Raw genomic sequence first — 17,315 nt, forward strand, 5'->3', positions numbered from 1 at the left:
TGTGTAACACTGAAAAGCCGTTTGGATCAAATGTAAATTTGATTAAATTTGGTCTTTAAAGTTGTGAAATCAGATGATTTCACTGAAGTCAACGGTACGGCGTTACTCTGTCTATAATTACAACAGCTTGAAACTCATTTTCTTTCTTTCTGTCTCCTGTCTCCACCCCTCCCCCCATCCATCATCCCCTCCGTCTATCAGATGTGACTCAGACCCCGGTGCTGACCACCCCTACTCCTCCCCCACCTCCGCCCCTGCCACCCGGCTCCACTGTGACCTCGGCACCCGCCACCCCCACCACCCCGGCCGGCCACCCTCCTCCTCCACCGCCGCCTCCTCCTCTCCCTCCCACCCTGACCCCAGGCGGGACACCACCTCCTCCACCAGGGGCCCCGCCGCCGCCCCCGGCTCCACCCCTTCCTGCGGGACTCTTCTCTCCCACGGAGGACCGCCCCCTTTCGGGCCTGGCTGCTGCCCTCGCTGGAGCCAAGCTGCGCAAAGTGCCAAGGGTGAGCAGCCGACTAGAACCTCCTGATGTCACTAGCTGCATCTCCATTCATCATATAATGCCGCAAATTGGAATTCTGAAAATAAATTTGCTTAGCATTTTGATTTAAAAAAATTAGGTTTTCAATAAGATTTTGCATTATTATAAGGTGAGGGGGTTTTTCACAACAGTAATTTGCAAAACTGCAATGGAAAAAAATTTTTTCCTGCCACACGAGTCATGTGATCAACAGCCGGATGTTTTTACTAGTGGAAAAGACGACAAAGACAACAGGAAGTGGGAGGAGGAGTTACGTTTTTTGGTGACTTTCCACGTGAACAAACTTATTCTCGTGTGATTTTGATCAAATCTTATTTAATGGAAACTCCACTATTACAAAATTGTGTGGTTTTTTTTGTGTTTTTTTTTACATTAGTGGAATATAGACAAAGTTTTGTGAATATTAGTAATGGAAATGTAGCTGTTATCTTTGGAACCTAATGCTGAATCTCACCTGATCACTACCCATTTAAGTGTTCACACAGTATTCATGCATGGTCTCTCTCTCTCTCTCTCTCTCATACACACACTCACAGGCCCACCCCCACACACACACACACACGGCCACCATCTGTCCCAGCCCATCCTCATCTCAGGCTCAGAACATTGACAGCGCCTGCCAAACACTCCATGGCTGCTTATGTGCAACATGACAAAACACACAAATCAACCATAAATTTGAAAAGACACATCTTGTCCTGAAATGTTAAATCACCAATAAGCTTTCTTCATTATTATTATTTCTCCGCCCCCATCCCACAGAGTGACGATGCAGGGGCGGCTCTGGCAGCTGCCCTGTCAGGGGCCACCGGGGCCAAAACTGAGGCCAGAGGCAACGGGCCTCTGCCAGGAGGAGGAGGGCTTATGGAGGAGATGAGCGCCTTACTGGCCAGGAGGTAGATTGCTGAATTCAGTCTGCTTGAAGCTCCTAGTTCCAATAACCAGATCTAACTTAAAATGGCAGCACTCTTTAGAACATCAGGGCTGCACCATATTAGAAATCCTCACACAGGCGGTAATTATGGTAAATATTGTGATATTTGTCCACTTTCTTCTTCCTTTTTTTCCTTTGCTCTGATCATTATCGTTTTGAACGTCTTTGTGTTGCCATGCTGCCATTAGACTCAGTATAACTGGCTACTTATGGCATCAGCTTGTAAAATGCAAGTTTATAACACTTAGAATATTAGCCATCAGTTATTGTGATGGTGATAAATAGTGCAGCCCTAACTTAGATGTATTTTTATTACTATTATTGTAAAACGCTGGTGGAGTCCTGGAGAGAACGGCTGATTTAAACAGCTATCTCTGTTTTAACATTATTTATGGCTAACATCTCTGGGATCTATGTCCTGCAGGAGAAGAATTGCAGAGAAGGGCTCCTCACCTGAACCTGACCAGAGATCAGTAAGTTGGACGTAATAATTTTTTGATATGTTATCACAAATCAGTTTTTTTTTTCTCACATCTGAGTCGCACAAAGCTCCTCTGTAAGCCGTGGTTTCCTCAGTGAGGCCAAGCTCCACATTCTTTCCATTCTTGTCTGAATTACCTCTCAGTCACGCAGTGCTTCATCTGTTTGATGAAGCCAAGAATGTGAACAGCAAACTGATGTCCGAAATCTGCCCAAATATTTAAAATTCAATGATGACTGTAAAACTTTATTAGTTTCCTTTTTCCTCATAGAGCAGACTACCTGCATCATCTTTCACAGATTTTGAAAACATGAATGCATGCCTTAGCTATAGATAATCACAAACCATTCTCTGGGTGAAATATTTACAACTCAATAGGTATTCTAAAAACAATGTTTCCTTTATTATTTAAACTGTTTTATTATTCCTACTGACATTCAATTTCCCAAACATATTTGAAATTCCTGTATCTCTTTTATTGAAGATTTTGAACTTCATGAGGTTCTTAATGAAACATCAAATGACAAAATCTTGTTTAAATATGAAATTTCTTAGATTTTTTTTTCTGCCCATCAGGAGGAGGGTGAGATCAACACAACCCCCAAAGTGTCTGCCTGTAGCACACCAGGTAAGAGTTGGAGGAGGGCTGGTCACCCAGGGCTTCAGCTCAGCTGCAGGTCCAGATAATTGACCTTAGTACTTTCTTCTGAGGGATTTCCACTGATCAGTCTTGTCATTTCAGTTGTTTGTCAAGCTTTGAGTTTTTCATATGTACATATTTGCATATTTGTCTGCTGATAGCAATCATTAATTATTCATATTAGGAGCAGATTTTGCTCCAATGCTAAATAGTAGTTGCTTCAGACTTTTAGACAGGCTTCAGCATCCTTCATTGGATGCTGTGATATTTTAGCATCAACCAAACAGTTCTCTCTTCCACGACAAATTGGGGCCAAAGAAATAGATTTTTTTAATACTGTATAATCTCACGCTGCAAGAATAGGGTCATAATGTTTGCAGAATAAATATGCAATATCACGAGAAGACAGCTTTAAAATTACAGAAAAACCAGCTGGTCAGGTCCATGTGGTTGTTTCTTTGAACTAGATAGTCGCTTGCACAACCATTTCAAAGTCCTGCTGCTGATCATTTTATTCTGATGTGTTAAAAGATTAAGGTTTTCTAAAACCGATAACAAAGAATAACTGACGAGATGTTTCAGCATTCTTCATTTGAATGTTTTATTATTTTTAATATTTAAATAATTATCATAAAATTACTGCGTTATTCTGGTAATATTATTACGTCATTCTCTTATTATTATGGCTTTTATTATGACTGCATTCTCGTCAGTTTTTATATATTTTACTTTTAAATTCCCTTTGGGATCAATAAAGTGTCTTTGAATTGAATTGGTACTCATCTCTATGTACAACCTGGAGAATTCTAAATTCTTACCTTAGCGTTGAGATTTTCAAAAGGTCAGTATTTTCTAAAGCAGCATGTTTTATGCAGACACAAGCTGAAAGCTCCAAAGGATACAACAGAAAGTGTTGCTCTCTGACAGCCTGAATAAACACACATGCACACACAAGCACACATTTACATGACGTATAAAAACATTTTATGTCTAAATAGCTTTTTACATCTCTGTACTTTCTATGACTAACTTTAAATCTTCTTCACTCAGTAGCAGCATACAACACGAAGATTGTTTTTGTTTGTGCAGCTTGGTAGTGTTGCACAAACAATGCAACAATGTATAATGCATTGACTGATTAGAAAAAGATGGCATTTCTCAGTTTCTGATGAGTTGGTCTACAATTGTCCCCTTTGAGCCACCATCTGATTTCTCAGTCTGTCTCCAGCATCCTCCTTATATAATGGTTTGATATGTTTTAATGACAGTAAGCTGAAAATCAGTAAGAGAAGCTTGGTTTCTATTATTTTGTGTGTTTTTCTTGCTGTCCAGACATGCCCAGGAAGCCATGGGAACGAACAAACACCATGAATGGTAGCAAATCTCCAGTGATTGGAAGGTACAGTCCCAGCCCTCTCCTCAGAAGAGCCTCTGATCATCTCACTGCGTCTTCTTTTATACACGATTCAGTTTAAAGTGAATTTTATTTCACTACTTGACTCAGACGATTTGAAAACCTTAGCAAAAATGTAGAAAGTTTTCAATCGAACTTAAGAAAGCTTTTAGCATCAGCTAGCTTTAGCATGACGCACTTCCTGGGCCGTTCCGTGCTGCCTAACATCACTAAAGCTTGCGTTGCCTCTTTGTCCACAGTAGGTGTTCATCACACACTGTTATGTTGTGACAACCTCAGAAGTGTGTGAGTGAGAATGAAAAGTATAGTGGAACGTTTCTCTGCTGACAACATTGTTTCTTCATCTAACCTGGGAATTCAAGGCAAAAATCTTAACATGGGCTCAGAGACATTACTATAATAAACAAAGAATTTTTTTCAAAGAAAAAAAAAATCATTTCCATTGTGACTCTCTGTTATCATACTAGACAATAGTCATCACAAAGAAAACTAAAGAGAAGGGACAAGATGGGTCATAATAAAACTGGCAGATTAGGATTCCTAAAGAGTAGACTGATGTTGTAAAAAAGAAAAAAAACAGTTTGTAGTTTTTAGAAGGCTCTGATTGGTTGTTTCGAACAGAAAGCTGTGCTTTAATTCAGACAGCAGTAATAGCTTAGGGCAGAGGAGACTGACCTTTTCACAGATTATCTGTCTCATATTAAACTGTCACACATAGTGACAGTTTTAACAAATACATGAAAAACATGTTTTATAGACGCTCCATACTGCGTCTTTAAGGGTTGTTTGATCAGAACTTATAACTGAAACATCAACACAACAATGATTCCAAATATAGCAACAGATCTACACCAAGACAAGATGATAATCAATGTATTGTAATACTAAAAAGTCCAAAATTCTGTCATGTTACCCAAACAAAACTAACTAAAGGCTGTGGGACAATATTCCCCAAAGAATGTGAAAGGTCAAAAAAGGTCATAAAGTGGATGTCTTTCAAATAATCTTTTAGAAGATGGGTCTAAACATTTTTGTTAAACAGTGATTGAAGTGAAAGGTGAGATTGCTGCTTATCCAAGTTTATATTTGACTGATTTCATGTCTTAATGAGAACCAGGTCTTTGTTCAGCTCAAAACTAATCAGAAAATCGCTGCCTTATCATATAGTTAGTTTAGAGCAGCCTAACAGGAGTTTGCAGGTGTAACAAAGCTAAGCTCTAGTGGGTCTATTGAAGAAGCCTCATCAGGCTGGGATCCTGAGCTATAAGAAGTAAAGTGTGTGTCTCTGCTGCTCACACAGACGAGAGTCTCCGTGGAGAAATCCCATGGCAGCAGATTCCTCCTACAGGTAGAGAGACGACTCATGCCTCTGAGGAGTTTTACCAAATCTTTTCTTCCAGTCAAACTCTTTCTTTTAATCCAAGTTTGCTGTGATGGACGTGATCATTTTCTTTTTTTTTCTTTACAATGAAGAGCAGCTTGGTGCCTGGGAGAATGTCTGGGAGAAACTGTGTGTCTGTGTGTGTCTTTTTTTTAAATCTACCAGCCTGCATGGGTCGGGGGGGTCAGCTTTGTGTGGCTTTTCCTAATGATGTAATTCAAACATCATCTGGACATTGTGTTTACATGCTGCTGAGTCTGTTTCCATCCAAACTTTTTGAGTTCCAAGACAGGGAACTCTATATGTGTGTGTCACACACTGTGCTCCCTCCCTATCATTAAAGCGTGTCCGCCCAGTGCAGCGTAGACTTGGCCTACTATTATCTTTGTAGAGCCAGAGCAAATACTGCCGGCGTTCACAGATAAGGCTGAGTGTGTGAGGGTATGTACGAGAGGGGACACCAGATGGGTGGTCTGGATTCCTGCTTGACTTCTTTAAAATGAAACTATTGAGAGCAGAATGCTAAAACAAAATGTGCAGCCAATTTCTTTTCATAAAATGACTGGAAGTCTGCAAACTTTCTCACATACTGACAGTATTTCCTCTTAGTGTTGAAGTTGTAAGTTATGGAGCTCTGCGTGTGTTTGGCTCTCACCTTCACCCATAAGAAGGACGAACATTGTTTCTGTGTTTCCAGGTTCTTAATGAGCTGCCGCTCAGCTCATTTCCTTTTCTTTCACGTCTCCCTCCTGTCACACTTCCTCTCTTCGAGCCGATTGGCTGTTCTCTGAGAGCGCAGAGAGCCGGCACAGGATCGGCTTAATTACCGACGTCCTGTTTGCTTTTTCTGTGCTCAACTGAACAAATTTAATCTTTAGCCAGTAATTTGTGAAGGGGGAGAAACATATTTTATTCAGTAAGTGTTCTGGTTGCTAAGGTACTGACTGATCCTATATAGACCAATTGAAAGTACAGATACAACATTTTACCTTTTTCATTTCTTAAAACACTTTTTTCACATCCTGAAAACACAAAGTACTACAAAGTTAAAGTCACAAAAAAATCACCAATCAGATGTAAAAGCAGCCAATTACACCTTTATGGACAGTTTTAACAGATTACACACTGATAAAGATATTTGCAGGTCAATTAAGGAAAAGACCTTTTCGATAACTTTAGGTGGACACTCTTCAGGAAGAGTTTTTACTTTACAGACTAGCTATAGTTGAAGAAGAATTTTTATATGTTTTGGTGCAGAATTATGACGCATGCCTAAAAGTCGGATAAAATGCAACAATCGGATATGTATCCGATTTAGTACCAGATACGGAAGTGACATGAATCAGATTTTTTTTTAAAGTGAAAAGATCACAATTGAGCCGTTCAGACTGCCAAGAAAATGCAGTATGTGGAGGCACATGCTGTGGTGGCGCAGGGGTCAGCACAACCCACATGTGGAGGGCCATATTACTCTAATTACCCACTTTTCTGTCAATTCACTATGAAATAAAGGCCACAAGAGCCAATAAAACATTTAAAAAAGAAAGAAAATGCGGGATTTGGTTTGCAGATGGGCAAAAAAAAGTCTGATTTGGGTCACATTTACCTGCTGTGTGAACTGAGGCCTAATTAGCAGAATCCATCTGGGTTTCAGTCATTATCAGTATAAATGCAGCTGCTCTGTGAAAGCCTCACAGGGTTGCCAGAGAACAAAACATGAAGACCAAGGAACACAGCAGACAGGTCAGGGAGAACGCTGTGGAGAAGTTTATGCAGAATTAGCTGATAAAACATCCCAGTCATCTAACTGATCACTGTTCACTCAAGTAGTATGGCTCAACTCTAAATCAACTAAGATTTCACCATCCACCTAAATTGGAAAAACTTGTAGATTTAAAGCTACAACATGAAGCATGTTGAAGGTATTCTGGTTGAATTAGATTAAACTACATCTCCTGATCCACATGCTTTCAGGAATTTAAACCACACAGGCATGAGGAGAAAATAACAGACCACCGTTATTTTACTGACATGAAATTTCATTTAAAGTTGCTAAAATAGCTTTGAAGGTCTAAGTTTATGACAGGCTGATGGCATCGGGGTTTAAATTCAGTGTGTGCTTTCATGCATGTCTACCCTGTCCCTGTGTGTGTGTGTGTGTGTGTGTGTGTGTGCATGCTTCAAGCAGGCTTTCTCTGGTAATTCCATTGCAATAATTGGGTGAATTCTTCAGCATCTTTCCTTTTTTAATTATAAATGGTCGTGTTTCCATATGCTGAAACACAACTGTTGGTTTTGATGCTTCTTTCATGGTTGCATGTTTTTCCCAATACACAGATTATCTACTCAGTCATTTCAAAGGAAACATTCCTGTTTTTAAAGCTACAAGTTTTTGTAGATACACACTGAGACTCAGTTTAGATGTAGTTTGCCATCTGTAGAACATGTTAGTTTTTCTATTTTACTGGGTTTTTTAAAAAGCATTATCGTTAGCATGTTTCTGGTGACATCACATAAAACCATAAGGTCAATAGTCTTTGGACATCCTTTGGTATCCACCTGTTTTTAATCAAATTCCTACTTCGGAGGTGTTTACTTGTATTTGGTACGGCTGCAGCAAAACGTTTGAGCCTTAAATGAGAACATTCCAGGGATTCCAGGACCAGCTGGCTACAGTCAGACACAAGAAGTGGTCTGTGAAGAGGGACAGGGCAGGTTTTAAGCAATAAAAGTCGCTTTTCATCCATAACTTCATGCTAATGCCAGCTGATCGGCTCCAATCTTGTGATGTCATCAAGAATAATAGGCCACACCCAAAGCAGGATTGGCTTTTTTTTTCTTTTTCTTTTGCTGTTTACTTGTCAAATCTACTGATTGTGAAACCCTCATTTGTTACACAGACATGTTTTCAGTACATGAAAAGCATGACAGAGGTCATGTTGTCTTCCTATTGGTCCTACATTGATCTTTACTCTAAGCTTCATGGGCTTTTGTTGTTTCACAGACCCAAATCCACCCCGACACCTACTGCATCCTTAAGTGCCAATGGTGTGCCAACAGAATCTGTTGATTATGACAGGTTGAAACAGGTAAGAAACCATTTTAAAAAGCCTTAAAATGTTTAGAAGGCTTGACCAAATCAGAGTTTTTGTTTCTCTAATTCAATATGTATGACGTGAAACATATATTGTTGTTTTGGTAAAATTTCTAAACATATAGGCTGACGGAAATGTCACAAAGTAATTCACTATCTTAAAGGGAACATTTGGATTATTTAAAAGTGAAGTTGTGTGAATGCATTAGCATCAGTTTCTAACTTCAGTTAAACGTTCAAATGAATTTTTATGTCTTAATTATTGTACTTGTTGATTTCTTTTAATGCTTTACTTGGATTTCAGCTGAATTAATGTTGGTGCTTTCAGATCTGATTAGCAGATCATTTTACCAGTGATCATATCTATCACTGTCTGACTGCTTGAGCTGTGTTTTTACCATGAATCTTTGCTTATACTTTTACTATAAATCTATATGTATTCTTCTCAGGTACAGGTTACTCTCTAAATTCATTAATGCAGCTTTGTGAGCCACAGATACAAACATTTTCAGTTTTGGTAGGTTTAATTAGCTAACATCTGAGTTTAGCAGAGGATCACTGTGACTAGCTTCTTCAAAGTCTTCACTACAAACTCCCTGTGATGTCAAAGAACTTCACTTAAAAACATGCAGACTCTCCCTTTAAAGGGGCAGTATTATGGTAAAATTGACTAAAATCGACTTTTTTGAGCTTTACATCATTTTATGTTGTTTTCTCATTAAAAACATACCTGGAATGTTGCTTTGTTTGTTTGAGAAATCCTGTAATCACCATGGCAAACATTCAGCTGTGCAAAACATCTGGTTGGCCCTAGCCCCGCCTTCGAGGAGGAGGCTCCTCCTCAGAGCTTCAGTTTCCACTTGGCTCCATCAGACTAGCCAGCAGCAATTAGCAAACACCTGGTGGGACTGAACTCATTATAGGAGCTAATTCTCAGTTCATTGCTGGTAAAACAGTTGTTAAAGGATTAATAGAGGAGCCATGTTGTGATGACGTCCTGAAGGCGGAGTTTCAGAAAGAGCAGGAGTTTTTTAAAGAGACAGAGGCCCAATTTCAAGTTAAATTGCAAAGTAAAATTTCTTTTAAATGATATTTGACATATATAGTATATTTATAACAACTGGAATTATTGATTGTGCTTTATCATGGCACTATGTAGCTGGGAAACACATAATACTGCTCATTTTAAACTATCCATCACAAACGTTTTTACTCTCCTTGGTTTGGTTTGCATTTTGTAATTGCTAATGAAGCAGTTCTATGAAGTTGGACTTGTTGTCATGGAGTTAGTGTTGTGGTGGGTGGGAGGGGCAGCTCCTCCCTCTCTGAAGGAGTCTGTTAGATAAGAGTCCTGCCTATCTGTCACCAGAGTGAGCCTGGCAGAGTGACACTCAGCTCAGTGCCCGGCCACACTCATTGCTGTGGTCAGTTCGTCATTCAGTGAGCTGCTGAGTCGCCCCATACGATCTCTAACACCTGCTTATGTGTTGGTGTTAATAAGTTAGTCTTTGGGCCTAATCTGATCAGGATTCTCAGTGCAGGGATTAGCTTCCTGTTATCAGGGAGCAGGACCTAACTACAACCTCTGACCTCTAGCACCATGGGACTGGAAACAGGAGCTGCTCAAAACATTCAGACTGTGAAACATGTGAACTCTGCAAACATTTCAGTATTTTAAGAAAATGTTACTTTTTTTATGTCTTTTTGTAGGACATTCTCGATGAGATGAGAAAGGAGCTGTCAAAACTAAAAGAAGAGCTTATTGATGGTAACTATCACCAGAATCTGATAGCAGGTTTTCAGATTGTCACTTTCTTCTGTTCTTCCTGCCTCATATGTTCATAAGTATTCTTTTTTTAAACACCTGTTGGAGACAGGAAGTGAAATAACGTAAGTGCCCTCATTTCAGAAACAGTCATATGTTGACATCAGTGTTAGTGTACTATGTTGTCTCATCACTATAAAACTGAAAATAGGATTAATGTTGAGGGTTTGTGACACATCAGTCAGGGTGCAGCACTTCTCATTGTCCTGTAGAAAGCTTAAATCTGCAGAAATCAGCTAAAAAAACCTGATTTTTTTTGTTGTTGTTTTATGCACTTTTCTAGTTGTTTTGACTTTAAGTAATGTACACTAAAACCTCTTCCATACAGTCACACACATTCACACACACAAATAAACAGATCAGAAGCATTTTAAAAGCATTTCAGAAAAGCACAAACCCTGTTACTGTATGTCAATATATTTTATTTACAGCTCTGGGAAAAAAATGATCAGTTTCTCTGACTTCACTTTTGATAGGGATATGTTTGAGTAAAATGAACACTATTCTTTTATTCTATTAACTACTGACATGTCTCTGAAATTTCAAGCAACATTTTTTTATTTATTTATTTGCAGAAAATGAGGAATGCTCAAAATAACAAAATAAGCTGCTGTGCTTTCAGACCTCAAATGATCCAAAGAAAACAAATTGATATTCATTTAGAAACAACAACACTAATGTTTCAACTCAGGAAGATTCCAGAAATCAATATTTGGTGGAGGAACCAGGAGGTTTTCAGTGGGGCTCAGTGCAGCGGGCTCTTCATTTTTTCCAGACTGCATATTTTTATATTTCAATAAATTGTAGTTGTTATAGTAAACAACTATTTGTTAATAACCCACCTGGTTAAATAAAGGTTAAATAAAAACTAGTAGTATGATTTCCCAATGCTCTCATTCAGGTTTTTTTTTTCTTTTTTACCATAATAGTTTTTCTAAGTTGGGTAAGAACAGGTAATTACCAATGCAGAGTACTAATTTGATAAGAGATATAAAAATATGCTCTTCTGACAGATAACTTGTTAAAAATGCATAAATTGACTAACAATCACTCTCCTTCCTGTTTCTTCAAGTCAACATCTAAAAATCCCAAGTGGTTTTGGTGTTTTGCGGTTTCTCATTTTAAAGAAGACATATTTTGGTTTTATTGAGATATAAATATCTTTATAAGGAATTTGTAAAAATCTCGTTAAATCTCGTCAGTTTTCTTGTTTTAACAAGTTTTGCATCTCGTAATAAACAAAGTACTGCTTCTGAATTTATATCTGAGCTCTGGCAGTTCAACACTTCCATCCTGCACACATACAGCTTCAGTCTTTAAGAAACTGATGACTTTGCTGAAATGATAAGCAATAATGCCGGAATGTTTGCTCTCTATTTTTGAGTAAATGAAACAATTATTTGGCCTGTAAACACATCTTAGTGCTGTTTTTAATTGTTAACTTTGTGCTTTACTTTGAACATAATCAAATTTAATGGCTAGTCTTTATTCTCTCCATCCAGGTGAGGAATATAAGCACATACGCAACAGTAGTGCCTCTTTCACTTTACACTAATTATAAAGAATGAAAAACATTTTGATTGTTTGGTAGAAACTACAGATTTTTGGAATCAAAAAATACTATGGAGCTCCTCAAAGGCTTTACAAGTCATTCACATAATTTACCCATACATGTTCAGACTGAACCTAAAAAAAAATCCCATTAAAATATGACATCCATGAGTCGATTTTCTCTTTTTTGTGTGTGTGTTTTTCTGCAGCAATCAGGGAGGAGCTGGGCAAATCCAGCACTGCGTAGAGGATCCACGCTCCCTTTCCCTCAACATCCACACCCATGTGACCAGAAAGCCAACCACAGTCCAATTCAGATGAGACAATTTAACAGCAGAGCAAAGAAAGAAAGAAGTAGTAGTAGTAATAATGGAGACGGTGACTATGACAACAATCATATAATCCCACAGAACGGACAGAATTTGCGGAACAGTGTCAGAAGTGGGAAGAATCCACTCAGTTAACCTCATGTTTCTGCTGTCCCCTCTGGCCCCCATCCTCCCCCACATCGCCTCCTGGAGGACAGGGCACAGTCTGCCAGAGAAGTGACTTGTCTTTATGCAAACACGCTTTCTCTTTTTTATTTTTATTTTTCGTCCCACAGTAACAACGGTACCTAAACACAACACTGAACTCCTCACAGATGCTGTAGTACCCGCTGATGCTCAGAGTCTGAACTCCTGGAATTTCCTATCTGATGTTTTCCTGAGAGAGAGCTCAGAGACAGGAAGAAGTCTGGAACTAGAACTCTAAAACTTTTTCCCATAATGCCATTGCAGTAGCGCGCGCGTGTGTGTGTGTGTGTGTGTGTGTGTGTGTGTGTGGGGATGTGTGTGAGCGTGTATGAGGGACTGCCAGTCTCATCTGTAGTCCACCTCTGCAGGACACTGTAAAGCTCGTCTTCCTTCAAATGCTATTTTAACCTGAATATGTACAAAACAAAGAGAGAGATATTTAGAGAGAAAGTATCTTATCAAGCGCGTCTGTTTTGTTTAGATCTACAGTACGGCCATATCTAGTAGCTCAATAATCCAGTCTTTTAATGGGACACACTCATGTCTGTCTATCGGTGAACTCCTAACCTGATTTGTTGTATTCTGTCTCCAGTTTTCCGCTCATTTATTTCTCTGTAACATTCAGCGACGGATGGATGAGATGGTAGGCGGCACCTCCCGTTGTAGCGCTGCTCCAGGATTTATCGGGTTCATGCTGTCACCCTTCTCTCCATTCGCCATACTTGGGTGCTCTGTTGGCGTTGGAAGCATGTAGGGTTTTTTCTTTTTCTATTTTTGTTTGACACTATACAATGAGGATCACAAGTCTGCCACGAAACTGCATTAACTGTCTCAAGTTTTCTTACAAGCAATAAGTGTAGCATTAGCTCCAAGGCCCACGCTCACCATCCCAACGCCGCCGCAGGTTTGAAGCATCTGTCGTGGAAAACTCAGAGCAGCACTGTAAAACAGACTTCTGGAATTGCTTTTGTTTTTTTTTCTACCAAATCCAAGAAAATCTTTAGCCGCTCCGCCCCCCTACATCAATAGCATAACACTTTAAAGACGTTCTCCAGAGGGTGAGCATGCAAGGACACAATGTGCCATTTTGTTTCTCTTATTTCCTGCCTTTATTTTTCTGCTGCTGTTAAAATCATCCAATGAGACCTGCATTTCCTATTCCTTTATCCTCCTTTTTCTCTCACCCTTCGGTTCCATACATCACTGTTTGTTTTGTTAAACGCTCAAAGTACAATCAACTTGAGAGGGACGCGTTACAAGCTTAGAGGCTGGTGTCCAAACGTTGAAGCTGTAGATTACAAATTATGGAGATTACAGGCCAGACAAACCATTTAAAGTCCAAGTTACTGCTCAGTATTCCCATTTTGTGTGAATGAGATCCTAAAGAGGGAGAGTTTCACCAGTGCAGTGGAACCAGAGGACTGCCATACAGCCAATCACAGCTGCTTCTCTAGGGACATTTTTGACCTAAAATTAGACTTTTTTTTTTTATTCCATCATAATGATACCTGAATGGAAATAGTGTTTTTTTTCTGTGAAAGACTATACACCAAAGAGCAAAGAAATCTAATCCATCTCAAAGAGACTGGGAAATATAGTTAAATATCTCAGTAAAAATGCGCACTTGGGTCTTAAGAGCTGCAAATGAAGTCATGAACCTTTACAATTTGGATTATATGAGGAAATAAAACAGCTGTCAGTGTGCAGTGAGCAGGCACCGTAAGGCAGGATTTAACTGCCATTGTGAAAAACAAAACGAGCACACAGTTTAAACTTTGAACTACAGTGTCTTTATAATGTGAAATAAAAATAATTCTCCATGTGAATATTCTAGATATTTAGCTTGAGGATTGTAAAAGCTGCCAACATCTCCAAATGCAGCATGTTTTATGAAACTTAAAATGATAGAGCAGAGCACTTTTTCTGCTCACAGCCTTCCTGTTATCTAATGAAAGTCTTGGACTCGGTAGCGCAGACATGTTCAAATAGCTTTTTACATCTCTGACTTTATATTAAATACCTTGCTAATACTTAAACGAGTTAGCTTTTATCCCTGCAAAGAGTTATTTTACCAAAACATGAGTGGTTAGGTATGCTGCATTCACTGACTAGAAAAATATTGGATTTCTTATTTTCCTATTGTTCGGTCGCTGATCTGGGCTCATCGAGCTGAAAATCGACCTACTTGAGTCACCAGCTGATTTTTGGATCAACTTTACTGTAGTTGTAATACTTCAGCTAGCTCTGTTAGAAGTTAGGTAATGAAAAACGACCCATGCTCGACTTCTTATGCTTTATGCACAAATTATTTGTCGATGAGTGTGTCCCTGTAGCTGTGGAAACCCCTGCTGGATCTCATTTGACACAACTATGATAAAGGGCTTTGATGTCATAGCTTTACTAGACATCACACTCAGTCATCTCTCGGATCGAAACAAGAAAGGTTCTGGTGTCACTTTGCTTGGACAGACGCCATCTTTTAATTTAACTGTATATATTTTTTCTAGTAGGCATGCTCTGGCTCTATATGTTAATAATCCAAACTCATCTTCACATCCGTCTTTTTCTGATTAACGCAGCCGGCCTCCTGAGCTGCACGTTTACTCAAAAATGATTGCACTTTATGACAGAACTGACGAAGCAATCCAGCATCCCCAGAAAGCAGTCATTCAGGGCCTCTGCTGCCAGCGGCATGGCTCTCTCACCAAAGGATTTAAGCCAGTAGTCTCCTGCTGAACATTATCACTCCCAACAAAAGTCGCCTTTCTTATTTTTGTATCATTCTGTCTAGAGACCTAAAAGCAAAAGGTGTTTTGGGTGTCAGGTGAAATGCTTTGATGGGGGGTAGAATCTCTTTGTAAAGCGATGTGGTTTGTGCCTTGTTCCGAAGTTGCATTTAATATGTGAAAGATTTAATAGTAATAATATGTAGAGGCTGTCGTAGTCTTTTTCATTTATCTTTATGTTCTGACTCATTTAAAGGGAGCGCTCAGTCGGCTTCGGTACCGTTTCCCACCAATGAAACATCTTTCCACCAGGATTATTTTAACCTAAATATGATCTATTTAAACACTTGTTAAATGTTTCTCTTACAGTTCAGAAGTACAATCAAATGTTAACATGAGGCCGGTAAGAGTTAAGAAACGATCTTCAGTCTGATGTAATTTCTTATATTAACCTAAATTTCTGTTTGGAAGCGCAGATGGATAGGCGTCTCGAAATGTCAAAGACTGTTTTTGGTTCAGCATCTTTGCTTTTTTTGAACCAAACTCAAGAAAAGTAAAGATGCGACACGACCCTGATTGCAGATAGTTGGATTCTTTTCTCATCTGCATTGTACCATACTGTTACTCGTGTTAATCAGTCTTTTCTTACTTGCTAACATGCTGTTTTGTTTGAGCAAATAAAATAAAAGTTGCAATAAAAGATAAAGAATGGTTTGTTAATTTGGGTGAGAATGAAAAATGGATACTTTTTTTTCCAGGGGAAAGCTTTGGATAGTAAATTTAAAAAAAAAAAAAGACAAAACATTTTTCCTCCAAGGTGAGACCTTGGTGACTGTTGTGTAGATAGTCCCCACAGCCAGGCAGTCTGTGGGGACGTGATACTGATCTGTAGCCTTCACCATGTTGGAAATGTCACAATATCTTCTTTCTGTAAACCACCCCAAGGTGGTCATTATGTTTAGTTTTTACATACGCTTCCACATTTCCTTTTAGCACCCTATTAGCCCATATAATTCCATTTGAAACTCCTGTTTTCAAAGGTTATTCCAGAAGTTTCTCCCTCTTCCTTGCCATAAATCTGGTAAAATACAATACAGAACCTGCCTTGGCAGCGCAGGTTGCTGCATGCGACATCTAAAATAGATGTTTCTCATCAATGGTGGTAGAAATCCCAGCAGTGCTGAGGTTGTGAGATGTCCTTTCTTTTTAGAAAATATGACGAACAAAGTATTATTTTCAATAGTCGCTATACCTGTTCTGATACTATTATATTTATATGTTAGAACTGTACATGTGTGGCTTTTTCTTTTGTAATTTGGTTGAACATAAAATATGTTTTTACTTTATATCAATCTCGTATTGACTTTAACTGCTGTAGTCTGCTGACTAGTGTGTTCTTTTCCAGAGCTAGAACACTCCCATTATTTATCCTGTGAGTTTCCCTTCCCACATCTATCGCTCCGTCTCAGACTCCCTCTGAGAGAAGGGCCGACTGATTCAAAATGGGGCAGATGCCTCATTTGAGCACCTGGACTGTCATTATGAACAAAGTGAAGTGCTGCTTGGTGAGAGGTCAAGTTGAACCCTGAAACATTGAGTTGCTTTGCATTTGCCTAACTTACAGATAATGCCTTTTAGGGAAAAGAATAACTATTTTTAAAGATAAATCCAGTTGAATCTTCGAAATGCATAGCTAGTAGTAATTTATTTTCTGCAAAAAGAGCATTATAAATATGAAAAGCTAATGTAGGTTCACCAAAGCTTTGAACAATATTTAACTTAAGCTTATTCTCATAAAGTTGTTCCTGTATCCGGTTGTTGAAAACATTCTTAAAAGCTATAGTTGCTTAAATCTAAATCAACCAGGGCCTGTTCTAATGAGGCTTTCCTCCTTTTTATTTTTATTTTTTTATTTTTTTTGGTTCTTAAACGTTCACCTCCTCACATGTGGCAATATTTCCTCTGGGTGGAACTCTGTAGTGCATCTGTAGTTCATTTGAGGTTTTAGTTTGATTTACTGCCACAGAGAGACTCGGGTGAGAGCTGCACTGACAGGAAAACACTGAGCTGCAGCGAGAAAGATGAGGAAGTTGGAAAAAAATAGTTCAGCTTCAGTTTGATTGGGGAGTTTGAATTTTCAAAAGCGCCTTTCTTCCTCTTATTGTTAGTTTTTCTTGCGCTAACAGGTGCAAAAACAGTCATAACAT

At 38.9% G+C, this 17,315-nt stretch overlaps 1 protein-coding gene across 7 annotated transcripts in view; it reads left to right on the forward strand.

Moving 5' to 3' along the window:
* enah (ENAH, actin regulator) overlaps positions 1-15,479 on the forward strand; it is a 123,904-nt gene extending 108,425 nt beyond the window's left edge. For 5 of the 7 annotated variants that reach the window (XM_023347694.1, XM_023347693.1, XM_023347690.1 and 2 more), the window contains 9 exons: positions 202-509; positions 1,310-1,443; positions 1,906-1,954; positions 2,539-2,590; positions 3,935-4,001; positions 5,317-5,364; positions 8,402-8,486; positions 10,202-10,259; positions 12,077-15,479. In XM_023347694.1, the coding sequence (XP_023203462.1) occupies positions 202-509; positions 1,310-1,443; positions 1,906-1,954; positions 2,539-2,590; positions 3,935-4,001; positions 5,317-5,364; positions 8,402-8,486; positions 10,202-10,259; positions 12,077-12,114 (839 nt within the window). In that variant the 3' untranslated portion in view covers positions 12,115-15,479. The remainder of the gene's footprint in view (positions 1-201; positions 510-1,309; positions 1,444-1,905; positions 1,955-2,538; positions 2,591-3,934; positions 4,002-5,316; positions 5,365-8,401; positions 8,487-10,201; positions 10,260-12,076) is intronic. The other 2 variants (XM_023347691.1, XM_005809777.2) reach the window with 1 other exon arrangement.
* Positions 15,480-17,315: the final 1,836 nt, after the last annotated feature.

This window comes from Xiphophorus maculatus, chromosome 15 (assembly GCF_002775205.1).
Source record: "Xiphophorus maculatus strain JP 163 A chromosome 15, X_maculatus-5.0-male, whole genome shotgun sequence".
Taxonomy (NCBI): domain Eukaryota; kingdom Metazoa; phylum Chordata; class Actinopteri; order Cyprinodontiformes; family Poeciliidae; genus Xiphophorus; species Xiphophorus maculatus.